Raw genomic sequence first — 27,500 nt, forward strand, 5'->3', positions numbered from 1 at the left:
CTTTCCACAGCGGTCCGCCGGACTGAACTCGATGATACGACCGATTTTATGAGGCATCGACACGCATGTGTTTCCAGCTGAAGTCCAAGAGACAGAAAAAGAAGAAAAATGAGCCCACATTTAGATAACAGCATCAGCAGAATGAAACCACTGTCACCATATTAGTGGTGGAAACGTTTATTCTTTCAAGAGATTCGGTTATTTTCAGTTCGTGCAGCAAAATGATTCGTTCAGTGACCATTTCTTCATATTACATAAACACGCCAGCAGGTGAAAAAGAGTGTCTTATGATGTGTGTCTTAAGTCAACGAACGTATTTACTTTTTACAAAAAAACTGATTTGATTAAATTCTGTGCCTAATCTGCTTATTAAACTAATAAAAAAAGTCTATATAAGTGGTTCAGATGACCAAAGCAAGCTTTTTTTGTTGCATGATTAACATTTTAATGATTTGGTCATACATTTACACATTCATAAAGTTGGGATTATGTTAAACGTGGAGTAATGGGTAACACTTTATTTCGATAGTCCACTTTAGACATGACTATACTGACTATAAGTAGCTTTGCAGCTACAAGTCAACTTATTCTCCTATCCCGAACCCTAACACCTAACAGGCTACTACAGTCCACTAATACTCTAATGAGAGTTAGTTGACATGTAGTAGAAAAGTTACTTATAGTTAGTAGAATGTCTAAAGTGGACTATCAAAACATGAATAGGCCAAATATTGTCCTATCCATACAAACCATACATCAATGGAAAGCTTATTTATTCAGCTTTCAGAGGATATATAAATCCCATGTGTATTCTGGGAGCTCTTGGGTTTGTGAATTCCCCTGATGGAGTGAAGGATCTCACCGAAGGTAGTGTTCGCATCAGGCCTGGACACGGAGGACACGATGACGAAGCCGAAGCCCTCGCTCTCTGTGCGCTGGATCTCCACGTCGTAGGGTTGCAGGGCCGTGACCGTACTCCCACTGCCACCTCCACCACCACTGCCGATGCCACTGGTGCTGCCGGAGCCCGAGCTCACGGTGTTCAGCGAGTTCTGGCTGCCCTGAGGCGTGCGCTTCTCCTCGGTGAGCGACGGAGCCTGTGTGCTGCTGTGGTGAGAGGAGGCCGGAGATGGGGGAACGTCCCCCTCGCCCTTATAACCTGCAGACAGAGAAAACATCAGAGAGACCATCAGCTAAACCAGCAGAGAAAACATCAGCTAAACCAGCAGAGAAACCATCAGCTAAACCAGCAGAGAAACCATCAGCTAAACCAGCAGATAAACCGTCAGCTAAACCAGCAGATAAACCATCAGCTAAACCAGCAGAGAAAACATCAGCTAAACCAGCAGAGAAACCATCAGCTAAACCAGCAGAGAAACCATCAGCTAAACCAGCAGATAAACCATCAGCTAAACCAGCAGATAAACCATCAGCTAAACCAGCAGAGAAAACATCAGCTAAACCAGCAGAGAAACCATCAGCTAAACCAGCAGAGAAACCATCAGCTAAACCAGCAGAGAAACCATCAGCTAAACCAGCAGAGAAACCATCAGCTAAACCAGCAGAGAAAACATCAGCTAAACCAGCAGAGAAACCATCAGCTAAACCAGCAGAGAGACCATCAGCTAAACCAGCAGAGAAAACATCAGCTAAACCAGCAGAGAAAACATCAGCTAAACCATCAGAGAAAACATCAGCTAAACCAGCAAAGAAACCATCAGCCTAAACCATCAGAGAAACCATCAGCTAAACCAGCTGAGAAAACATCAGCTAAACCAGCAGAGAAACCATCAGCTAAACCAGCTGAGAAACCATCAGCTAAACCAGCAGAGAAAACATCAGCAAAACCAGCTGAGAAACCATCAGCCTAAACCAGCAGAGAAACCATCAGCTAAACCAGCTGAGAAAACATCAGCTAAACCAGTAGAGAAACCATCAGCTAAACCAGCAGAGAAACCATCAGGTAAACCAGTAGAGAAAACATCAGCTAAACCAGCAGAGAAACCATCAGCTAAACCAGCAGAGAAACCATCAGCTAAACCAGCAGAGAAACCATCAGCTAAACCAGCAGAGAAAATATCAGCTAAACCAGCAGAGAAAACATCAGCTAAACCATCAGAGAAACCATCAGCTAAACCATCAGAGAAAACATCAGCTAAACCAGCAAAAGAAACCATCAGCCTAAACCATCACAGAAACCATCAGCTAAACCAGCTGAGAAACCATCAGCTAAACCACTAGAGAAACCATCAGCTAAACCAGCAGAGAAAACATCAGCTAAACCATCAGAGAAACCATCAGCTAAACCAGCAGAGAAACCATCAGCTAAACCAGCAGAGAAACCATCAGCTAAACCAGCAGAGAAACCATCAGCTAAACCAGCAGAGAAAACATCAGCTAAACCAGCAGAGAAAACATCAGCTAAACCATCAGAGAAAACATCAGCTAAACCAGCAAAGAAACCATCAGCTAAACCAGCAAAGAAACCATCAGCTAAACCTGCAGAGAAAACATCAGCAAAACCAGCAGAGAAACAATCAGCTAAACCAGCAGAGAAACCATCAGCTAAACCAGCAGAGAAAACATCAGCTAAACCAGCAGAGAAAACATCAGCTAAACCATCAGAGAAACCGTCAGCTAAACCAGCAGAGAAACCGTCAGCTAAACCAGCAAAGAAACCATCAGCCTAAACCAGCAGAGAAACCATCAGCTAAACCAGCAGAGAAAATATCAGCTAAACCAGCAGAGAAACCATCAGCTAAACCAGCAGAGAAACCATCAGCTAAACCAGCTGAGAAAACATCAGCTAAACCAGCAGACTAACCATCAGCTAAACCAGCAGAGAGACCATCAGCTAAACCAGCAGAGAAAACATCAGCTAAACCAGCAGAGAAACCATCAGCTAAACCAGCAAAGAAACCATCAGCCTAAACCATCAGAGAAACCATCAGCTAAACCAGCTGAGAAAACATCAGCTAAACCAGCAGAGAAACCATCAGCTAAACCAGCTGAGAAACCATCAGCTAAACCAGCAGAGAAACCATCAGCTAAACCAGCAGAGAAAACATTAGCAAAACCAGCTGAGAAACCATCAGCCTAAACCAGCAGAGAAACCATCAGCTAAACCAGCTGAGAAAACATCAGCTAAACCAGCAGAGAAACCATCAGCTAAACCAGCGGAGAAACCATCAGCTAAACCAGCAGAGAAACCATCAGCTAAACCATCAGAGAAACCATCAGCTAAACCAGCAGAGAAACCATCAGCTAAACCAGCAGAGAAACCATCAGCTAAACCAGCAGAGAAAACATCAGCTAAACCAGCAAAGAAACCATCAGTCTAAACCAGCAGAGAAACCATCAGCTAAACCACCAGAGAAAACATCAGCTAAACCAGCAAAGAAACCATCAGTCTAAACCAGCAGAGAAACCATCAGCTAAACCAGCTGAGAAAACATCAGCTAAACCAGCAGAGAAACCTTCAGCTAAACCAGCGGAGAAACCATCAGCTAAACCAGCAGAGAAAACATCAGCTAAACCAGCAAAGAAACCATCAGCTAAACCATCAGAGAAACCATCAGCTAAACCAGCAGAGAAACCATTAGCTAAACCAGCAGAGAAACTTCCAGCTAAACCATCAGAGAAAACATCAGCTAAACCAGCAAAGAAACCATCAGCCTAAACCAGCAGAGAAACCATCAGCTAAACCATCTGAGAAACCATTAGCTAAACCAGCAGAGAAACCATTAGCTAAACCAGCAGAGAAACCATCAGCTAAAACAGCACATACTGAATGGCCAATTGAGACAGGAAGTGCTTCTGACAGGGACGGACAAATCTCTGGGGAGAAAACGTTGTTCGGATGACCATTTATTCCAGGTGGAGCGACAAAGAATTTAATAAATCCTTATTATTAAATAAAATGAAAACCCTGGTCAGTCTCTGAGGTCTACAGGCCGAGACCTTTTAACTATTCCCAGAACCCGTCTTAAGTCAAGTCTTAAGTGCTTTCTGTGTTGTGGCCGCAAGGCTCTGGAACTCTCTCCCTTTAAAATTGAGAACTATGGCTTCTGTGGAAACTTTAAAAAAACGCCTGAAGACGCAACTTTTTGGACTAGCTTTTAATTAATAATATGGTTTGCCGTTTTTTTAAATTTCTATGGTGTTTGATGGTATTTGTACAGCTGTTGTGACCATTTTTTGTCTGTGAAAGGTGCTATATAATTAAACATTACTTCCTAACCATTATTTATCCATTTAAATCCTATTTAATATTAGAAAAATCAACACACTATGTTCAAATGTTCTTGCATTCTATCTCTTAAAATGAAAAACAGTTCATGTCGTTTTTGCGTTCAAGCCATGTCGGAATTACTGTAATAACAAGATCACGTTGTAACCGCCCAGAACTTGGTTACTGTGGTTTTTAAGAGTAATGCCACTACCATGCACTAGGGGGCACTATGTTGCATTCCACCTCTTCAATATAGCCAGGGAAGAGGAGAGAAGTTAGTTTTTCCAGAGCGAAGAGCTGGTCTGAGGTCCTGAGGCTTGTGTTCTGTCCATATACAGGCACAGAGAGCGAACGGGACAGAGAAAAGCCAGGGCTGGGTCTGCCTCCTCCAGGGGGAGCGCTTGCAGGTTAGGGTTAGGTCCTGGTCCCGGAAGGGAGTGGTAGGAACCTTGGGCACGTATCCGGGCCGGGGTCTCAGGATGACGTGAGAGTTGGCCGGGCCGAATTCTAGGCACAATTCATCGACCAAAAATGCATGCAGGTCCCCTACCCTCTTGATGGAGGCCAATGCAATCAGGAGTACTGTCTTACAGGACAGAATTTTTAACTCTGCTGATTGCAAAGGCTCAAAGGGTGGTCTCTGCAGTGCAGTAAGCACCAGAGATAAGTCCCAAGAGGGTATCGAGTGAGGGTGAGGCGGATTTAGTCTCCTCGCCCCCCTCAGGAACCTGACGATCATGTTGTGCTTCCCCAGCGACTTACCTCAACTGCATCGTGATGTGCAGCGATAGCGGCAACATACACTTTAAAGGTAGGGTAGGCAATGTTAGTCTAAAACACATTTTGACAAATTTGTTGAAACTGTCTTTATATACCAATACATATCTAAAATGTAAGTATTCTGAAAAGGAGTTTATAAAAATAGAGTGCTCTGATTGACAGGGCGACTGTCACTTTCCCTCGTTGCTATGGCTACCAGCCCTGCTACAACAGGAGCTGCCCACATGAGCGTACTCGGTTGACTCGCTCATTACGGAAGAGGAGAGGCGCGTACCGACCGCAAGCCACGAAGTCTCACGATTATTGCAGAGAAAGAGCAGTCAAAAAGGTATTTTATTACCTGTGATTCGGACATAATGTCACTCAATCGCACTGCGCTCCTCTCCGCTCCGCACTGGTAAATGCGTCCTCCAGCTGAGCGGCTGGCATTGCGCGTTCAATTGTTTTGGGGGCGTGGCTTTGGAATGAGCTCAGAAGGAAGGCGGTGGGAGTTTCTCTATTGGATACTTTCAAAATCCAGCAGTTTTCTGCTAGTTTCTCAGACTTACCTACCCCGCCTTTAAGGGTGGAGTGAGACAGCCTTCGCTCCATCCCTGCTTGTGGAAAGGAAAGCGCTGCCCTGATCGAGCAAGTTCAGGGGTTCTCCTGGTGAGAAGAACATCACTCAGTGAACAGGTTCCACTTCAGTGCATAGAGGCGCTTGTAGAGGGAGCTCTCGCAGAAGTGATGGTGTCTATCACTGCTTAGAGTAGGTCATACAGAACCTCCGGATCCCATCCAGGGACCAGACATGGAGTTTCCAGAGGTCTGGACGCGGGTACCATAGGGTACCCCATCTCTGAGAGAGCAGGTCCTCTCTCAGAGGAATGGGCCAGGGAGGGGCTGTCACGAGGAGCACTAGTTCTGGGAACCAGATCCGGTTGGGCCAATACGGGGCAACGAGCAAGACCTGCTCCTCGTCCTCCCTGACTTTGGACAAGGTCTGTGCAAGAAGGCTCACCCAGAGAAACAGATCTACCTGTGCAGTCCCGAAGCGCCTCCAAATCAGCTGGACCACCTGGGGATGTAGTCTCTACTCTCCCAGGAGCACCTGCTGTCGTGAGAGCTCGTCGGCTGCAAGGTTGAGAAGGCCCGGAATGTGAATGGCACGAAGTGACCTCAGATGCTTTTGACTCCATAGGAGTGTAGACCACCCTGATGGATGATGTAAGCCATGGTCGCAGTGCTGTCCGTACGGATCAGTACGTTCTTGCCTCGTAGCGGTGTTTTGAGGCGGCCCAGCGCAAGACGTACTGCTACCAACTCGAGGCAGTTGATATGCCATAGTAGTTGAGGCCCCGTCCACAGACCTGAAACTGCATGCCCGTTGTACGTGGCCCCCCAGCCGGTGACAGAGGCTTCCATGAGGACAACAGCATGCCTGGACACTTGTTCTAGGGGGACAACTGCCCGTAGAAATGAAGGGTCTGACCACGGGCTGAAGGTTTGGCAACAGTGCGGGGTGATGGAAACCCCGGCACGAGCCGCGCTGCCACGCCCATCTCGGGACTTGGTTGAAAAGCCAGTCCTGAAGCGGCCTCATATGAAGCAATCCAAAGCAGCGTCACAGCGGCTGCGGATGCTATATGCCCCAGGAGCCTCTGAAAAGGTTTCAGTGGGGCCACTGTCCTGCGTTTGAACGAATTCAAGCAGTTCAACACCGACTGAACACGTTACTCTGTGAGGTGTGCTGTTAGGTTGACCGAGTCCAACTCCATATCATGAAAAGAGATCCTCTGCACAGGGGTGAGTTTGCTCTTCTCCCAGTTGACCCAAAGGTCAATCGCTGCAAACCAATCTTGGGGGCGGATGCACCCGAAGAGGGACCAGCTCTATCATGCCCTTCACCAGTAGGACTGTGATTTCCACCTGAAGCAGAGGAGCACTGTTCGCCAGTACACGGGTGAACTGGATGCCCCTGAAGGCTGGGGAACACCGGGTGAACTGAAGCTGGACGGGCTGGGAAGCGCTAGCCAAGCTCCCAGGCACCGAGACAGGGGACCAACGGGACCAAAGTCGTACCCGCAGTGGTGCAGGTAGCCTGCAAAACAGTGAGCGTCTGAATAAGGCCACAGTGATTAATGAATAAAGGATAATTCCTCAGCTGGAGCAGTGTGTACTGTGAGTGTGTGTGAGCTTCACCTGTGTAAGTGGTCTTTCGCCGCACGCTCAGGTTGACGTGCCCCTGTTTGGCCGCCTGTTGCATGAGCTGCACCACCAGCTGATGAGATTTGCCCACCACAGCGGTTCCGTCCACACAGATGAGCTCGTCTCCGGACCGCAGCCGGCCGTCCTCGTCCGCCGCGCCAAACTTCACGATGTGCCCTATGTAGATCTGGAACACGCACACACACACACACACACACACACACAGACACACACACACACACACACACACACACACACACACGTCACAGTCACAAACCGCAGCTCGACACACACAGCCTGCTGGGAATTCTGGATCATGTCCTCAGACGGGATTCCAATTAAACTATCATCAGACCATTATGAGTCAAATCAGCTGTGCTTATGAGCTGTAGTAGAATATTATTATAGTTATTTTACACCATTATTGTCCTGGGTGGGAGAGACTTCCAGTACCAGTGGGAAATTAAGATTCTGATGTCAAATTTTTGTATCGACTATTGTAAATGAAAATTATAGATCAGGAAGTGTGAGATACTGATACCATCACCAATATTTTACACACTTAAATTGGCCAATACAGAGTGAATTAAAGAAATACACAGGTTGGCCTGTTTATTCATGCAAGGAGCAATAGATTCTGCTTTCTGTGTTGATGCAAATTCATATTCATATTTATCTATAGTTATCATAAAGAATCATGTTGTATTGTTTGAGCTCTATTTGACGAGGAAAATACATGTTTTTTAGCTCTATAACAATGCAACGCATGTTTATTTGTACGGATGCTATAATCGAACTCACCGGTTCTCCAGGTTCATTTCCGCCCAGGATCCGGAAGCCAAAGCCTGTGTCTTTCCTCCAAAGGAAAATGTCTTGTTCTTGAGAGTCTGGCACTGGACAAAAATAAAAAAATAAATCAGTTTCTTTGCAAGAAATTAGAGGTGTGCAGTATAAATATATATACTTATATAAGTCTATCACAATATAGTTATTTTGATTGGTTTATATGCTAAGTAACCCAGCGGAAATGCCTATTGTTTGATAAATTACTTTCGAACTCAACGGTACTTTGTCACATGTATTTTCTCTTTTCATTTTGGATTTTATGAATGAAAACCAAACCAAACACTCCCTGTAAATATTATGAACAAGATTCAATGACTGCCATGCAGAAATATTGCTACAATGGTATAAACTGTAAATGCCTCTATAACAGTTTACAGGTCTTCTACCATCAGAAACCATGTGTGTATTTTACTGCTGTTGTTAGTAGTTGATAGACATGCATATATGCATGATGAAAAGTAGGAATGCAGACGGATAAGGATTCACGGTCAGACTAAGCCTCGGCTGGTCAGACGCCTGCTTCCCCACACAGAGAACAGCATCATGTAAACATGGAGCGTTTATCTGCCCTGCAGGACAGGCTGCTCGTTTAAAAGGTCTGGATGAGCAGAGCTGCTCCGTGGAGTGTTTAACAGGGCTGACTAGGATCGGGCACTGAGATCTGGCACTGGAGTCTGGCACGGGAAGGCCGGAGCGCACATGGATATCTCCTCAGGTACAGCTGCTCTCTCTTCAGACGCCACAGACTCATATGAGACATGATGAGTTTCAGTTTACTGCCAGATTTCTCATCACTGACTCCTGCTCTTCAAATACACCCTGTGTAACCCTGAGAACTGGTTTATAATGAATACTGTACACATGACAAAAGACAAAGATAAAGATCTTTTAACAGCAATATTTTTAATGCAATTGCAACTTTTTAAAATTTTAAAATACTTTCCTGTATCCAATGTTAAATGACTAATTTAATAGACATAACCAATGAACGGCTTGATATGCGGATCAAGTATGCAAGTGGTAGCTTACCTCTCTAGTAAGAAACTCAATTTGAGAAAAATTAAAGAAAGATGTCACAGATAAACTAGGCAATCAGTGTTGAAGAGGAAACAGGTGTAGCATGAATTACAGTATGGACATTGTCAATTTTAGAACTGAAAAAATGAAGAAATTATTACACAACTGACTTGAAACAGGCATAGATTTGCCAATGTTAACTTTAAGGTCTGTTTATAGTTTGAAAGAGATGCCTGTGATTGCTTTGATTATTATCAATAATCTGAGAAAAATAAGCCGATCTTGTAGACTCAATTGCAGCTCTGTATTCCCCCGAACGGCCTTTCCAAACTTCAATACATTTAAGCCAGAGTAACGCCACTTAAGCTCCATTTTACAACAACCGTCTTGGGTTACGACTGTAACCCTTGTTCCCTGAGATCAGGGAACGAGGCACTGCCTTCTGAGACACGTTTGGGGAACGCCTCAATGTGACTGATGACTGAAGTACTGTGTAAATCACGGCAATACTATTGGCCGGAGACAGCCATGACGTCACCTCTAGTGTGACCAGGAAGTATAAGAGGGCGCCTAGAGAACATGTCATCCATTTCTTCGTCTGAAGGGACTGTGCAGGCAGCCCAGAGGCATGGCAAGCGACGCAGTGTCTCGTTCCCTGTTCTCAGGGAACAATGGTTACAGTCGTAACCCAAGACGTTCCCTTTCGAAAGGGAACTCACACTGTCTCCTGAGACAGATTGGGGAACCAAATACCCAGAATGCCATGCTGAGGGGATGTATACCCATCATGGCTGTGCTGCGAGGACGAACACATTTAACCCCCTACTGCACGCACATCAGGCTGTTAGTCAAGTCATGTCACATTTATTTATATAGCACTTTTTACAATGCAGATTGTTTCAAATCAGCTTTACAGAGAAAACAGGAAAATAATGCAACAAAGTTTGTTTCCAGAAGAAAATAGCGTCACAGTCCAGCTTAAGTAAGTTCAATGATGTTTCATTTCTGTTGTAAAAAGGTTATTAATGAGGCTAATTTATATATACAGCCGCTCTGGAGAAAACCATGATGTCATCATCCAGTTCAGTTCAGTTCTCATATAATGGTGTCAATGCAGGCAGATCAATATTATTGTTGAATATTAAAATAAATGTTAAATTAAAAGTAGCACTACCCCCTACATCCACTGTCCAAGCTTCATGCTTAGGAAGCATCCTTGTGGTTTTACACGAAGGGCTTGACCCAAAGCCAGCTCAAAGGCCTGGACACCACAACCCATCTTAGAGTGGTTCCTTTAAGGTAGTATGACCCAGACCTATTGGGAGCTAGCCTGCTACTTTCAGGGGGACCAGTGTAAACCCCTGTACCAGGAAGGCTAACATGTTTTATCAGCTGAAGCCAACATCCTGTATGTCTTTTTTTTCTTTCTTTTTTTACTCTAACGAGAAAAAAATACCTCCTTCACAGGGCTATGGTAAGTGGAGGCCTCAGCAGGACGACTCTAGAAGAAGAGCCTGCAACAGTCACACTACAGTGGTCTCTAGTGCTTTCTCTCACAATGTGGAAAAACAGCTCAACTCAGATATGCACAGTGCAGAGCTCAGGGAGCGAGGGGCCTAAAGAATGGCTCTCTGTAATCGAGAGGGCCCTTCTCTAGCCCTACATGTAAGCTGTTTGCATGGAGGCCTCAGCTAAATGAATATTTTATGGAAGAGGAGGCCTGCCATACTCACACCAGAGAATTTCTAGTGTTATCTCTTACCATGTAAAAAAACAGCTAATCTCAGATATGCATAACACTGAGCTCAAAAAGCGAAGGGCCTAAAACACAACTCTCTCATATAAAGAGAGAGAGAGGCCTCTTCCCAATGCAAAGACAAATCTATTTGCATGGAACTCTGGAGGATGGAGGAGTCAGAATGACAACACCCAGATGAGAGGAGGCCTACAACATCCATATAGCAATGTGGCTGCAAGCGATGTACTCATCATAACCACCCTAATATGAAGGGGAGTACTAAAGTCTGTATCTGGGGCAGCCTGGTCGTTTGAGGGAGGCTTTACACTGGAACTCCTGGTCTGGGCAACTTCCCTGACACCCTGCCTCCTTCTTCTTGACTCGCGCCATCTCAGAGACCTGGTCCTAGTGGAAGGAGTGGCACGAGCGGCGACAGAGTCCCTCTGGCCACACCTTTGGTTCTCAGATCGAGAAGGGCCAGGGCCCCCATGCTGTCTGGGTGTAGACTAGGACCGGCGCAGTATGTATGATCTACATGAGGCCGAGCGCGCCCTCGCCTCCCTGAACCTTCCGACCACTGTCTCAACGGAGGTCTGAAAAGTTCAGAGGGCGAGACTGGGGCATCGAGTAGAAAGGACTTCTCTTTCTCTCCGATGCTCACCAAGTTCACCTATATATGCCTCTTCGTGGCCACCTTAGGCTCGTCGATGGGCCGATCGCAGAGGAGGTCTGTTTGCTGGCCCGGAGAGCGAGATCTGTGGTGCGGCACAACTCAGCCACCGCGCCCGGGGTTAGACCCTGACCCTGGTCCAAGTCCCTCAGCAGGTCAGCCTGGTACGCTTGCAACACAGGCATTGTGTGCAGTGCAGCACCAGCCTGATCCCCCGCCACATATGCCCTGCCATTTAAACGGGACGTGGTCTTAAGTGGTTAAGGTGGCAGGGCCGGAGCTCTCAGTGTCGATGTCTCCCCCAGCGAGAGATAGCTTGCCAATGTCTCTTCAATAGGGAGCATTGACACATACCCGTGTTCTAGAAGAATACGGGTTCTTTCAAGCCTTTTCAACCTCAGCATGGAAGTCGGGAAGAAATGGAAGGCTCACTGGAGCTGGTGTTTCGGCCAGCGATGAAGTGCTCGTCGAGTCTTCCACGAGCAGCTTCCCCTTTGACGCGCTGCCATGGCAACTCAAGTCTAGCTGTGGCGCTCTCCATCACCTCCACCAGCTCAGTGTACGTGGGGGCAGGGCGGATTCAGGCATTTCAGCATCTTCACCTGCGTCAGCCTCCTTCTGCTTATCCTGACTTGAAGCCAGCAGACAGACAAGACAGACAAGAGCAGAGCATTCTGATAGATAAACGCTCACAGTTTGCGCACCCATCAAACAGTCAATGAAGACTAAAAGAGGATGACAAGTTCTCTAGGCGCCCTCTTATACTTCCTGGTTGCACTAGTGGTGACGTCATGGCTGTTGCTGGCCAATAAAATTGCCGTGATTATACAGTACTTCAGTCATCAGTCATGCTGAGGTGTTCCCCAAACGTGTCTCAGGACGTAGTGCGAGTCCCCTTTCGAAAGGGTACTGCCTTAGAGCGCAGCATGTCATTATACCAAGGGGCAGTATGAGCAAAAGTGACATTGTGTCATTGTGGGGTCAGTCTACAGGTGTGTCTACAGGTGTGTCTACAGGTGTGTCTACAGGTGTGTCTACAGGTGTGTGGTCAGTCTACAGGTGTGTGGTCAGTCTACAGGTATGCGGTCAGTCTACAGGTGTGTCTACAGGTGTGTGGTCAGTCTACAGGTATGTGGTCAGTCTACAGGTATGCGGTCAGTCTACAGGTGTGTCTACAGCTTGCAGTAAGTCTACAGGTGTGTGGTCGGTCTACAGGTGTGTCTACAGCTTGCAGTAAGTCTACAGGTGTGTGGTCAGTCTACAGGTATGCGGTCAGTCTACAGGTGTGTCTACAGCTTGCAGTAAGTCTACAGGTGTGTGGTCAGTCTACAGGTATGCGGTCAGTCTACAGGTGTGTCTACAGCTTGCAGTAGGTCTACAGGTGTGTGGTCAGTCTACAGGTGTGTGGTCAGTCTACAGGTATGCGGTCAGTCTACAGGTGTGTCTACAGGTGTGTGGTCAGTCTACAGGTATGTGGTCAGTCTACAGGTATGCGGTCAGTCTACAGGTGTGTCTACAGCTTGCAGTAAGTCTACAGGTGTGTGGTCAGTCTACAGGTATGTGGTCAGTCTACAGGTGTGTGGTCAGTCTACAGGTGTGTCTACAGCTTGCAGTAAGTCTACAGGTGTGTGGTCAGTCTACAGGTATGCGGTCAGTCTACAGGTGTGTCTACAGCTTGCAGTAAGTCTACAGGTGTGTGGTCAGTCTACAGGTATGCGGTCAGTCTACAGGTGTGTCTACAGCTTGCAGTAAGTCTACAGGTGTGTGGTCAGTCTACAGGTGTGTGGTCAGTCTACACGTATGCGGTCAGTCTACAGGTGTGTCTACAGTTTGCAGTAAGTCTACAGGTGTGTGGTCAGTCTACAGGTGTGTCTACAGGTTGCAGTAAGTATACAGGTGTGCGGTCAGTCTACAGGTGTCTACAGGTGTGTGATCAGTCTACAAGTTTGTGGTAAGTGCAGTCACTCACAGCGGCTCTCATACATGCTCCTGGACTGCGCCCAGATCCTGAAGGGGTCCGGCTTTTTCTGCAGAGTCCCGTTGGCAGCGGGGGGGTCGAAGGGCGGCAGGACGGGTAACGGCTGGGTGGGCGGAGGCGGGACGGGTGGAGGGGGTCCTGGGCCTCCCGGCGCAGAGGAGGGCAGCAGGCGTGCGGGTGAGTCTGTGTTAGCGCTGCGGTGACTGCAGACGCTGTGCTGAGAGCTGCCCTGACTGTCCTTACGCTCCAGCTGCTGACACACACAGCAAACAAACAAATAACCATTCTGCCATATTTCACCATGACCAATGTCATTTCAAACCGTTTTCTTTTCTACAGGGGAGCACAAAAGGCTGAATGTTCAAGCGTCGGTTATCTTTGACTCAAAAGCTCTAAACTGGCAACAATTAACATACAGGAAACTGTGAAGTTTACAACACTACCATAGAATTAGACTTCTGAAGCCAAACCATAGCTTTCTGACAGACGGGAATTTAAGATGTTCTTGATCAAAAAGCATTTTGTTAAAGGGGTCATCGGATGCAAAATTCACTTTTATATGGTGTTTGCATATAAATGTGTCTTTGCATTGTGTGGACACCATACAATGAAAAAAATCCATTCACTCCTTTTTTTTAATACTCGGAAAGTCTACAGACTCTCAATAATCAGGCTGTTTGGATTTTCTGAGCACTATGATGTCATAATGCTCATGCTCCGCCCACAACCACTGACGGACTGTCAGTATTAGCATATTTCTGCCCTCAGCCATTCGACACCCCCCATGGAAGAGAGGGGTGGGGTGAGTAGTTGCTCATTATCATTTAAAGAGACATGCACCGAAATAGGTCACTGTGAACAAAGCTGTTTTTGAGGAGGTAAAAAGGGTGTTGTTTTACACAACCATTGAGGAACTTTAACCAAAGTATATTACAAACTTTACATGAACACCCTAAAGAATCAAACCAACTTGTGGAAAATGGGCATCCGATGACCCCTTTAAAGGTAAAGATTTCTCGTTTTTTTTTATTCGTTTAGCAAACCCTTCCTTCCCTGGTTGACTTCAACAAAGCTGACATCATTCATGCACTTCCCAGTCAATTTACTAGATATTTATAAATGTCCTTCCCCTAGCATGATATTAATTATTAAAGGCTAATAACACATTTTGCAATGTCTGACCAAACAAGGTCTTCGTCAGGCCTGATTAAGACCTTGTTTGGTTGAAACATGGCAATATATTATAAAGTTTTCTGTTTTTTTCATTTCTGATGAAATACCAAATTTGATGAATTTTTTATAAAAACAGCCTACAGCTAATTAACTATATGACTTGGTGGAATAATTATTTATTGTGATTATAATAATTAATAAATGTTTTGAAATTCATTGAACATGGTTATCTTTTATTGTTTAGCCGGTCACAAATAACAGCAATAAGCTTCTGAAGGCCATGACTTACAGTGATTTTACCACAGTTAAAGATCCATTTCCTTTGTGTGTATGCTTGCTTGAGTTTTTTGTGTTTTACAGTGTAGCACTTTGTGACTATCATATGTGTATCAGAGAAGTGCGGATCAGTTTTAACGTCAATCATCTACTCACTCAAACCTGTGATTCTCTCTGGTTCAGATATCTGCACCCGATCCTCACGTTACTCTGTTATTATAATTCTCAGAGTTAAGCATGATGATATGGTATCATATTATACTGAATTAGGATGCTTTTAAATTAACATTTAGCCATTTAAAGTAAAAGTTCATCTTTGGCCAAATTGCATTGCATTTTACTCCCTTCAAACACTGTTCACTCCATCACTGCTACTTCCCGAAAACACACACAAGAAATGAATTACGTTCATCCCAAGCAAAGGTTGGATACTGGCTTTTTGAGTTTAATGTCATTTTCACAGCCGTTACATATCATACACCCATCACCAGATTCACCCTGGTTAAATAATTCAGTAAAACGCTCATACTTCCTTCCTGCAATTATAGCGTTATTATATCAAAATACAATTTTATTAACTTTTAAGTGAAACCATTGTAATCGTGATATTATTCCCATTTTTTACTACATGTAACTGTAATCTAATTACTTTTAGTTTTACTTTTAGTTTTGGCACAAAACTTTTTAATCCTGATTACGTAATGCCGTTACATGTATTCCGTTACTCCCAACTCGGTAAAGACATTGGCTGATGTGTAACTGAGAAATAAAAGAGATGCATCTTACCAGCACTTTGGGACTCCTCTTGGGCTGCAGGACTCCTGAGAGGGAATGTAACAATTGCACATGTAAACTCAACACTGAGTCCCTAAATCCACATTCTAAACTTCACAAAACAACGGCAATTTAAATTTTAGGTAAACATACAGTACTGTGCAAAAGTCTTAGAAACATTAGCATTTTCACTCCAAAAACTGGTTTTGGACCAGTTATTTATATCTCTTATAGTAGTATGTCAGTAGGAAATATCAGTTTACATTTACACACATTCCTTTTGCTATTAATTGCAATAATCCAGTGATATTATTGTATGTACAAGGAGTCTGACACCAGCCGGATCTCACCATCATCGAGTCTGCCTCTGATTTACATGAAGAAACAGAAGAAACTGAGACAGAATAAATCCAGAAGAAACCAAAACCCCTCTAAAACGACTCAGTTACTAATGTATCCTCGGTTCCCTGAGATAAGGGAACGAGTATTGCATCTGCTAGACGCAATGGGGAAAACTCCTTTTTCTCAGAATACCAAAGCCTTTTATAAAATAACGCAGTGCTACTGAACAGCCATAACAGTGCAGAGACTACACACACGGTTATTGGCTTGTCATTGGGAACTGCACGAACCTATGGCGGAGCGTCGTAACTGTGCGAGCCAATCAGGGCACAGCCCGCCGATCCGAGCGCAGAGCCCGGCAGAAGGGGCGGGGCATCTACCTATAAATACAGCTCAATTCGCGATATGATTCAGGTTAAATCAACTGAGGCGACGAACGCCAACTCATGTGCATCATAGCACGGCTGTCTACGCAATACTTGTTCCCTTATCTCAGATGGGAAACCAATCCAATCACGCCATGCTATGTTCAAGCAGAACGACATGCTCTATGACCTGGATATGTGCCTGCAACACATGGAACACCAACCACATAAGGGTGTAGAGGCGTCTCGTCGACGGGGCTCTAGCCTCACAAACGGTGTTTAGGACTCTCACTGGGAGGTCCGTAAGCTCCCGTCGAGCAGCCACACATGGAGGGCCCATAGTTTGGGACCGGGGTGCCAAATCATCCTGTTCGCCTGGGAAAGGAGGTCTTTCCTCAGGGGTATTAGCCATGGGCCTGCTGTGAGCAGCTGAATCAACTCGAGAAACCAAGGTTGGGTCCGTCAGAGAGGAGCCCCTAGAAGGACAATGTGTTGTCCAATCGGACTAAGACTTGGTTACCTGCCAGGTGTGGTAGGAAGGTTTTGAGGGCCAGCAAAACCGCCAACATTTCTAGGGAGTTGATATGCAGCCATTTCTCCATGCTTGTCCAGGAGCCGGAGGTCGATTTGCCCTCGCACAGAGCTGCCCAACCCGTGTTGGAGGCGTCCGTGGTGACCACCATCCTCCTTGAGACCGTCCCCAAGCTTACACCGGACTTATAAAAGCTGGAATTTCTCCAAGGGGCAGGGCTCTGATGCAGCCGTGGTCCACCTTGACATGAAGGTGGCCTGAGCACCACGCTCGGGAAGGGACCTGGGGTTTCAGCCAGTATTGCAAGGGGCGCATTTGTAGCAGACCCAGCGGAAGTTCTGCCGATGTGGAGGCCATGACGCCTAGCATCCTTTGAAAGGTTCTGAGGGCACGACGGCTCCTACTCTGAAAGAGGTCTTGAGCTGCTAAATAGTCGGAGCGTGCTCGTGTGACAGCTAAGCCTTCATTTGGGCTGAGTCTATAACTGCACCCAGGAAGGAGATCCTCTGACTGGGGAACAGTGAACTCTTGGCTATGTTGATTCTGAGTCCCAGGCATTCCAAATGGCTGAGGAGTACAGATCTGTGGGAATTTAGTTCTGCCTCTGACTGGGGCAGAACGAGTCAGTCGTCTAGTCAGTCGTCGAGGTAGTTCAGGATGCACATTCCCTTCTGCCTCAGGGTTCCCCCCTTGTAAAAGTGCATGGGACCAGGGACAATCCGAATGGTAGGACTGTATACTGATAGGCCATCCCTCCGAACGCAAATCTCAAAAACGGTCTGTGATGGGGCTATTTGAATATGAAATAACCTGAGTATGAGTAACCTTGTTTTATTGTGTTAATAATCCATTGTGACATGCCAGGGATGGCTTTCCACGCCTCGTCCCGGCTGGCTATGAGTTGTAAAATTTCGGGGGATGGTATTTTGGTTTGCAGAGTATTTTTTTATTTATTTTGTTCGCTATAACAGCGGTCAATTGCATGGGGGTGTGAACTTGAACAGGCCCACAATTGTAACATCTGCTCCAACAATCGAAACTGAACAGGGTGTTAGGATGGACACTCTGGCCTTTTTGGGCAGGAAGAGTTGCATTAACTACGATGCCTTCTGTGCAGTCGTGAAGTGCTCAGCAAAACCATCCACCGCGTAGCCGAAGAGACCAGTGGAGGAGATAGGCAAGTCGAGGAAGGCGGTTCTATCCGCATCCTTAATCTCAGTCAGATTAAGCCATAAATGGCGCCATAGCTCTTCCGATGGCCTGGGCGGTGGCTTTCGTGGCACGCAGGGCCAAGTCCGTAGCGCTGCGCAGGTCAAGAAATGTGTCTGGGTCCGGTCCTGACTCGTCCATGTATCGGAAGAGCTTTGCCTGGAACACCTGAAGGACGTCCATGGAGTGGAGGGCGAATCCCGCCTGGCCAGAGGACGCATAAGCTCTGCCTGTGAGGGCTGAAGTCGTCCTGCAGGGTTTGGATGGGTGAGCCATCTTGAATTTCCATCCAATAGCAGTGGGTGGGCATCGCTGCGTTCTTTAGACGGCAAGGGGGCGGGGTCATTCACTAAACCCGTCCAATCCCGCGCGTCCAAAGCCACCAATGACTAAAGTCATCATGAAGATCCTCTTAGGATCCACTGAACGAGACGAGACACACGCGTTCGCGTCACACGAGGGGCGCTGGTCTGGAATGGGTGAAAAGCACAGGTGATATCTCTCTCTGTGGAGAAAGTGAGGCACGCAGGGTCTGAGCCTAACATCCAGTTGCTCAGCCCTCTTGGCCCGCTGTTTCTTTCTCTGAGGCTCGTGGGAGAAAGGAAGCGGGAGAGCGTGAGGGGCGGAGCCGCGGCATCTGCATGGGCTTTGCACTCACTGTGCCTGTCCACATCATGCAGAGGGGCTCTGCATGTGCCAAATCCATGGGGCGACATTTGCATCAACGTCGCTGCTCTTTTAGATAGAAACTTGCCTTTTGGGCGCTCGCCGGAGAGTGGAGGGAAACAGCGCGACAGCTCACCGCGCGATGATCAGAAGGATGGAGAGCGCGCTGGATCTGCTGCAGTACTGGCTAACTCGCTGTTCCGCTGCAGGGCTCTGTTTTCCTTGACGAAGAAGGCTTACTGTGCATTGAAATGAGCTGTATTTATAGGTAGATCCCCCGCCCCTTCTGGCAGGATTTGCGCTCGGATCGGTGGGCTGTGCACCGATTGGTTTGCGCAGTTACGCCGCTCCGCCATATGTTCGTGCAGTTCCCACTGACCAGCCAATAAGCGTGCGTTGAAGTCTCTGCACTGTTATGACTGTTCAGTAGCACTGCGTTATTTTATAAAAGGCTTTAGTATTTGTAGAAAAAGGAGTCTTCCCCATCGTGTCTAGCAGATGCAATACGACTGATCATTTGAAAGGGAACCTATAATACTATGTTTTATTTGGGAAATTGCATAAATAAATCGAGTTTGTTCGTGATCGGACTGGTCCGCCACAACTCTGTGTCTGTGTGTGTGAGTGAGTGTGAATGTGTGTCTGTGTGTGTGATCAGTAATGCTCGTTTCACAAACCCAGTCATAAAGCGTTAGCTCACCTCTCTGCACTAGCATGGTAACCTCAGTCCCTCGAGGGCACTTGCTGAGCAGATCCACCACTTGGTTGTGGCTCAAGCCCTGAACACTCCTTTTGTTGACCTCCAGCAGGATGTCTCCCTCCTTCAGCCCTCGGCATCGTGGGTAATCCACAACCTGCTTCACCTTCTGCCCCCCACCCACCAGACTGTCGGCCATGGTGAAGCCGAAGCCCTTGTCTCCCTTCTCGATGTGGAGCGTGATGAGCTCGGGCTGCGTGGCGATGGAGGAGGCTAGTGTCGCCACATCGCTAGCGTAGCTGTCGGTCACTAGCAGAGCGTTGTCTGGCGCGGGGGGGAACGGCACCGCCTCGAGACCCGACACCACACCCGACATTGGAGCGACCGGCTCGAAGCCCTCCTGGCTGTTCACGATGATGGGCTCTTTGTCCAGGATGGCCACGGAGGTCACCAGGCTGGTGTTGGGGTCGTCGGGGTCAAAGGGCAGAGGGTATCCGCGGCACAGCTCCAGCTGGACCATGGAGCCGATCGGGATGGACTGGAATATCTTCACTACCTGAGCATGAGTGTATCCCAACACGATGGTGTCGTTCACACTGACGATCACGTCACCTGAGGGCAAACACACACACACACACGTTACATCCCCAGAGAAACATCACATGATCCGCTTTTAATATCCTCCCCATTTTATTTACATTTTAGTTAAAGTTTTAGGTTCATCTGACGTTTCACACAGTTGACTGATATGAGGAACAAGAACATGACTCACTGTGATGGAGCCGACAGAACCGTGACAATGACCTAAAACTCAAGATATCAGGGCACAAATGCACCTATTTGAGTTTCTGTCTCATATTTATGTCATATATGTTTTTTTGTTTTGTTTTTTAGAGTATTAAAAAAAGTATTACTGTACAGTATAGCATAGATGTCCTTAGTATGTATGTATGTATATGTGTATGTACATGTATTTGTTTATATATGTGTGTGCATGTGTATATGTGTGTAGATATATATACGTATATTATGTATAATGTTCGATAAGATGTACCTTTATTTTAAATCTGCATATTATTACCATTACTACTTCTCTAGAAGTAAGAACCGCTTACGTCAGCGGCTGGGGGCGGGGTTACCATGACCAACAAGACAAACAGAAACTTGTGACCGCCCTTTTTTTTTAATAGCAGCTAATCGTGCTAATAGCAGCTGTAATCTCCGTTAATGCAAGTTACGGCGAGCTGCACGAACGTGCTGAATTCGCCGTGTTTGGATACCGATGTAGGTTTGCAAAGCCATGAGCATAAATAGTAACACAACGACCGCCATTGTTGATGGAAGGCTTGTTCGAGATGCATCGGAGCGGCATGGACTGGTCGGAGCTGCGGGAGTGATTGGAGAGCATACGACTCCTTCTGCTTTTGGATCGCTCTCGCAGTTCGAGATTCACAGTGCCGAACCATCTCGAACAAGCCTGGTGTGTTTGTGTGTGCCGTGCTAGCGTTGCTGGGCAACATGAGATGTATACAGTGACATAAGATCTGGCTCTGTGATGGCTCTCTAGCCTGTGGAAAGGCAAACCGGTTCTTTGAAAGCCCGTCAGTTGAACCAACTCCGAACCGGCACTAGCTCTAGCTCTGAACCAGCACCTGCTTCTTGTTGGTGGAAAAGGGGTATATATGGAGTAAATGAGCTGTTCCACTGGGTCCTAAAGCCAGTTTACACGGTTCATACACATTTTAACCAATACTTTTCCATGGCTTTTCGACACATTTCCATGACTATGTATTCCTGAAAATGTCAGTCGACATTATAGGAATAAAAGTTATTTTGAGTTGTCTTAACGTCCTTATATTCGGGCGACATAACTTTAAGTTTTCCCTTCCGATTCACTCACTTGTTGCGATGTTGCCTGAGGCGAAGTCGGTGCTGAGAGAAATTTAATTGAAATATTATAGTAATCTGGCTAGTTGTCACTTCAGTCGTTATAAACCTGCTATATTGGCGCTTTTCGGGGACTAATATTCCCTAGGTGTGCTCTGACATGTGTAGGGCTGTGTATCACCAACAATGCCACGATACGATACGCATCACGATACTAAAGCCATGATACGATACGCATCACGATACTAAAGCCATGATACGATACGCATCACGATACTAAAGCCACGATACGATACTAAAGCCACGATACGATACGCATCACGATACTAAAGCCATGATACGATACGCATCCCGATACTAAAGCCACGATACGATACTAAAGCCACGATACGATACGCATCACGATACTAAAGCCATGATACGATACGCATCACGATACTAAAGCCACGATACGATACTAAAGCCACGATACGATACGCATCACGATACTAAAGCCATGATACGATACGCATCCCGATACTAAAGCCACGATACGATACTAAAGCCACGATACGATACGCATCACGATACTAAAGCCACGATACGATACTAAAGCCACGATACGATACTAAAGCCACGATACGATACGCATCACGATACTAAAGCCACGATACGCATACGACTCCTTCTGCTTTTGGATCGCTCTAGCAGTTCAAGATTCACAGGGCCGAACCATCTCGAAGAAGCCTGGTGTGTTTGTGTGTGCCGCGCTAGCGTTGCTGGGCAACATGAGATGTATACAGTGACGTAAGATCTGGCTCTGTGATGGCTCTCTAGCCTGTGGAAAGGCAAACCGGTTCTTTGAAAGCTAGTCAGTCAAACCAACTCCGAACCGGCACTAGCTCTAGCTCTGAACCAGCACCTGGTTCTTGTTGGTGGAAAAGGGGTATTGGATGAGTACTCTACCTAGAATTAATGAGCATGTCCTTAAAACTTTACTATATATAACTGTCAATAAGATTCCTCACACCAGTTGAAAAAATCCTCAATAATTGGGCCATGTGAGGTCTCATTCTCCTTAAAGGGACATTAAGTAAGAATTTCTCCCATCTAGCGGTGAAAATGTATTTTGCATTCAAATGAATTGTGCTCTCCAGCGCCTCGCGTTTTCAAATGCGTGTTGCTTCTACGGTAGCCGTTATGTACCAAAAAGCTATGACAGGATGTCTTCTAATAGCACTTCATCGAGTTTTCCTTGAGGTGAACAGGTTTGTTATTTCAAACAAACTGCAACTTGACATAACGAACAAACGAATGTTACAGTATGAAGTAATTTGTGTCAAAAACATGAACTATTGTAATTAGTAGTTATGCCTTGTTTACTCGTTATATTGTTTTGAAGTATGTGCATTGTTAGATATCATCATCAGATGGTTCAACAGTAGGGAGAGGAAGAAGTAGAGGAAGAGGAAGAGGAAGAGGAGGAGAGTGAGAGTCAATACAACGACGACAAAGATGCCCAGCAGCTACAAGAGCTACATACAGAATTTATGCGTCTGTCTTATTCAATGTGAGGTCACAGTATAAATGATAAATAACAGAAAATATCAGATAACATAAAAATTGAAGTAGACTTAGCTATGCAAACAATGCAAGAACAATCATATGCTCTATTAAAATATTTGAATCGAATTTCTAGCTTACAAAAGTAAACTTACAAACTTTTTTTAGCGCCTTCTCTACTTTACTCAATAGCTGCTATTCATCAAAGAGCCTGTTTAACTTTTAACTGTCAATTTTCTTCTGTCTATATAATAAAGTAAACAACCAAGCGAACAACTGGCTCTGAACGAAAACGCCTTGTGGAAACGCGTTGGTCTAGTACTTTTTGTCCCTCTCTGCTATTATGGTTTTTCAAGATGTCGGAACTACATGGAAGCCTCCGTGGACCTACCCGTCACATGTATATAAATATAATAAATTCTTCGTTTACGAGGATAAATCAGATAATTGGCAGAGGCATTTGTACACCATTGGGGACATATTTATGAATAAAAATATTGATTTTAGATTATAAATTACCCAAAAAGTTACTTATAGTCCCTTTAAGTAAACTCAGAATCACTGAGTCATCCGCATATTTTATAATAATTCTATTCTCATACATGCTTTGACACATATTTGTATATAAAATAAATAAAAGTGGAGACAGCACACATCCTTGAGGAGACCCTGTAGCGGAACCCATCTGTTCAGATAAGACACCAGTAACTCTTACTCTCTGTGTTCTGCTAGTTAAAAAATCCAAAATCCAACCCATCAGATTATTGCTTAACACAAACTGATCTAAGAGCCTCTTGATTAAAATGTGTGGTTGAATTGTATTGAACGCTGAAGAAAAATCAACAAATAAGAGCCTAGCATGTGTCCTCTGTCCATCCAAGTGTCTTAATAGCAAATTTAACATTGTGACTGTAGCGTTCTGTACTCCTCTGTGAGGTCTTTATGCAAATTGCATAGGGTCCAGTTTATGTTCTGTCCGTATTATTACCATATGTTACTTGTATTTATACTGTTTAAAGATTTAAGTTAATATTGTGTCCAGTTTGGCCCTGTAAATAAAAGGGTATTATTATTTGTAGTGTGCGGTTTAGTTTTCTTAAGTACCGGTTCAAGAACCGTTTAAGCAATATAGAGTAGGTACTGGTATCGGATAAAACCCAACCCTAGTGACCACTGACTTCCATTGTATGAATAAAAAAATACTGAAATATTTCTGAAATTATCTTCTTTTATGTTCCACAAAAGAAAGTAAGAAAGTCATAGAAGTTTGAAAGTACATGAGGGAGTGAATGCAGTGTAAAAGCTTTCATGTCACCAATAAACCGTCTGTAAATATATCAGAATACAGATTCAGATGCAGCTTCTGAAGAACATTCAGGCTGTGTGTCTGTGTGTGTGTGTAAGAGAGTGTGTGTGTGAGAGTGTGTTGTTTTTTGTAAAAAATTCTATGTTGAATAAAATAAAATATTTCTTTCTAAAGCTACTTTTTGTAAAGTCGTTTTGATGCTTTTCTCATTTAACACAATAATGACCCTTTTGGGGGTATTTCTCAGTCAAATTTGATGTGTGATTAATTAATTAATTAAGTTGTAATTAATTAGATACATTTTTCGTCGCTTGACAGCCCTATATTTTTAATATCTTATTTTAATTTAACATTTATTTCAAGCAACAAAACTGGTTTTAGTTTTGGCTTCCGTTAACTATAAAAACCCTGACCATCACTGCAAGTTCTATTATGTAATGTCTGAAGTTGTTTTTTAACACATAAAATGCTATTTCAGTGTGGGCGGGGCTACTGCGTCGTTGCTCATGATTGGTTAGAACAGAAACCCAGATAAACATGGATGACAGAGATATTCTTGCTTCTCGTTTGATTGTATCACGTCAGGTCAGGAGGCAAAAGATTTCCTACAAGGTTCAAACCTGTTTCCATCTTTCCGTCCACAGCGGCCGGTCCGTCCAACACCAGACTCTTGATCTGCAGGAACTCGTCCGGTTCGTCCCCGCCGACCACAGTGAAGCCGAAGCCTCGCCGGCTCTTCAGCAGCTTCGTGCTTATGAACGTGCCCTTCAGTTCGGCTGGGTTACGGGTGAAGAACGGCTTTCCTCCTGCACGCGCACACACACACACACACATTAACTGATTTATTATTCAGTTATGTAATGAAATGAGGATAAATGCTGATGTAGTCAGGCTGGGGCATAACATGCACATGAACAGTAATGAGTGTGAGCGGCTCACGTTTGGGCCCCGGGGCCTGAGAAGCCGACGGGCAGCGCTGAGGGTCTCTGTACGTCTCCAGATGACTGGGCACATAAGATCCGATCGCAGCTCCGGCAGACGAGTGCTCCTCGATCCATTCTGGCAGAGAGAAACGCCACACAGACAATACACAGAAAAGATCAGACTGCCACAAATATACAGACAATAAAACAATTACCTAGTTCTGTCATGAAACTCTAGATGGCGTAGGCTGATGGGTCTTTAACTCAATGGGTAGCGATCATGTCATTATCTACATGGCACAGCTGATTGGTTGTTGTTGCATCAGCGTCCAAAGAGCTGCGGCTCAACATTCAAACAAATACCAGCAGTGTTGCTGTTAGTAGTATGAGTGCGCTTTCAGAAACTCTCCCCCTTCCCCAGCTCCACCTGAGTAGATCTGCTACGGGGTTAATCATGCATGTTACATGTGCAGCAGCATGTCTTACATGATCATAACAATGTCTGTGAGGGAAGGCCTTCGCTGTTTCGGAGGCCACTTTGAGGCTTATAGCTTGGGCAGTGGCCGTAGTGAATACTGCCACTGACAGCCTGTATGTGACCTGAAGGGGGAGTGCTTGGCATTTCAGTGAAACTGCCATTTATGAGGTTTCTGTCACAGCTATAATTAGCATGCACTTCCCTCAGCATGGTGGGATTGTATATCGTTCCCCATAGCGTCATCGACGCAGTGCGAGTTCCCTTTCGAAAGGGAATGTCTCAGGTTACGACTGTATCCTATGTTCCCTGAGAACAGGGAACGAGACACTGCGTCGTTAGTCATGCCTCGGGGATGCCTACTGAACAGTGCCTACTTCAGACGATAAATTGATGACGTTCTCTAGGCGCCCCTTATATACTTCCGGGTCGCACTAGTAGTGACGTCATAGGCTGTTGTCGGTCAATATGATTGATTGTTGTTCCTCCTTTTGGTCAGAAGCAAAGCAAACTATGTATCTGTCCCGTGCTAAGAAGTGAACGATAGTACCAGTCCTGCTACTGTAAAGAAGAAAGAGAGCAGCAAGGAAGAAGAGGAAATTCCAACACACAAACACACAGTACTAGCTGTTTATCCATTTTGATTTCCGCACTTGTTTGGATGACCCATTTCTATTGGGCGTGCGGGTAATCGCCACAGAGCGCAGCGGCGAAAGTTGAACTATTTTGAACTTTGACCGCGGCATGCGCAAGCTCGCCAATGCTGCGCTCCGCTGCGGGTGCGCTTTGGTCAACGCAGCAACAAACTGTCCTCGCGCGAAACAATAGCACAGCGCAGGTTTCATAGCACAGCGCAGCGCATTCCGCGTCCTGTCTGAAAAGGGCCATTAGAAGATTAACGTTGCTGGATCTGAATCTGAATAACGGTGTGTACTGACATCTTTCCGCGGTTAAAACAACAGTCCTTCGGATGTTCATTCTCTCAAACTCCTCGGCGAGCTCCCTCTGAGAACCCCATGACCTAACTCAGCGAGAGCAGGAACCGAACCGCCAGGTACAGATGTCTGTCCCTCTTCACAATCAGGTGTCTCAAGAGCTGATTGTGCGTCCTCTTCATCCAGACAGTTAATGCACAAGTGGTGTGTGTCATCAAGTATCAATATCTTAGAAATGAATCCACACACTTCCTGAAGCGTTTTTCACAAGCCATGATCACCTTTTGAAGTTTCAAGTTGAAGCATACAAACAAAACAGTCCCTGAAGACGAAAAGACGATGACATGTTCTCTAGGCGCCCCTTATGTACTTCCGGGTCACACTAGTACTGACATCATAGGCTGTTGCCGGCCAATAGGATTGCCGTGATTATATAAGTGTTTCAGACACCAGTTCTAAGGGAACTAATCATTTTAGTCTGGTTGATGCTTCAAAATTGATCACAAGGAGAGACCATTTCTATTTTTCTATTCTTCCATCATATATTAGTATTTCAGTATTGGAACAATGGCAGCATTCAGAGATGCTTCAACAGACAAACCCTTCCATTCAAACGTTTACATTATGATTTAGTGATTTAGTCTTGTCATATAATTTGATACATGTAAGCTTGTGTAAATTCATGTAAAGGATGGTGTTACAGTTTCCTACACAATGTTCACTGTGCAAATAAATACTACATAAGCAGCAGTTATTAAACTTCAGTATGTTATAGTCCAGTAAATGAAAAGATGGAGCAGACAGACAGACGGATGGAGCAGACAGACAGAGGGATGGAGCAGACAGACAGACGGATGGAGCAGACAGACAGAGGGATGGAGCAGACAGACAGACAGAGGGATGGAGCAGACAGACAGACAGAGGGATGGAGCAGACAGACAGAGGGATGGA

The 27,500-nt window shown here is 45.5% G+C and overlaps 1 protein-coding gene across 26 annotated transcripts in view; it reads right to left on the reverse strand.

Annotated features, from left to right (window-relative positions):
- magi1a (membrane associated guanylate kinase, WW and PDZ domain containing 1a) overlaps positions 1-27,500 on the reverse strand; it is a 141,728-nt gene that overhangs the window by 17,303 nt on the left and 96,925 nt on the right. For 12 of the 26 annotated variants that reach the window (XM_077217623.1, XM_077217622.1, XM_077217620.1 and 9 more), the window contains 9 exons: positions 25,156-25,275; positions 24,837-25,022; positions 19,485-20,093; positions 15,683-15,717; positions 13,439-13,700; positions 8,000-8,091; positions 7,193-7,385; positions 863-1,159; positions 1-77 (listed from right to left, as the gene is read on the reverse strand). The exon at positions 1-77 is cut by the window's left edge and continues 127 nt beyond it. In XM_077217623.1, coding sequence (XP_077073738.1) covers positions 1-77; positions 863-1,159; positions 7,193-7,385; positions 8,000-8,091; positions 13,439-13,700; positions 15,683-15,717; positions 19,485-20,093; positions 24,837-25,022; positions 25,156-25,275 — 1,871 coding nt within the window. Of the gene's footprint in view, positions 78-862; positions 1,160-3,787; positions 3,836-7,192; positions 7,386-7,999; positions 8,092-13,438; positions 13,701-15,682; positions 15,718-19,484; positions 20,094-24,836; positions 25,023-25,155; positions 25,276-27,500 lie in introns of all 26 variants that reach the window. The other 14 variants (XM_077217609.1, XM_077217606.1, XM_077217605.1 and 11 more) reach the window with 3 other exon arrangements.

The sequence above is a fragment of the Siphateles boraxobius genome, unplaced genomic scaffold (assembly GCF_051911475.1).
Source record: "Siphateles boraxobius isolate OS27281-9 unplaced genomic scaffold, OSU_SipBor_1 75, whole genome shotgun sequence".
NCBI lineage: Eukaryota > Metazoa > Chordata > Actinopteri > Cypriniformes > Leuciscidae > Siphateles > Siphateles boraxobius.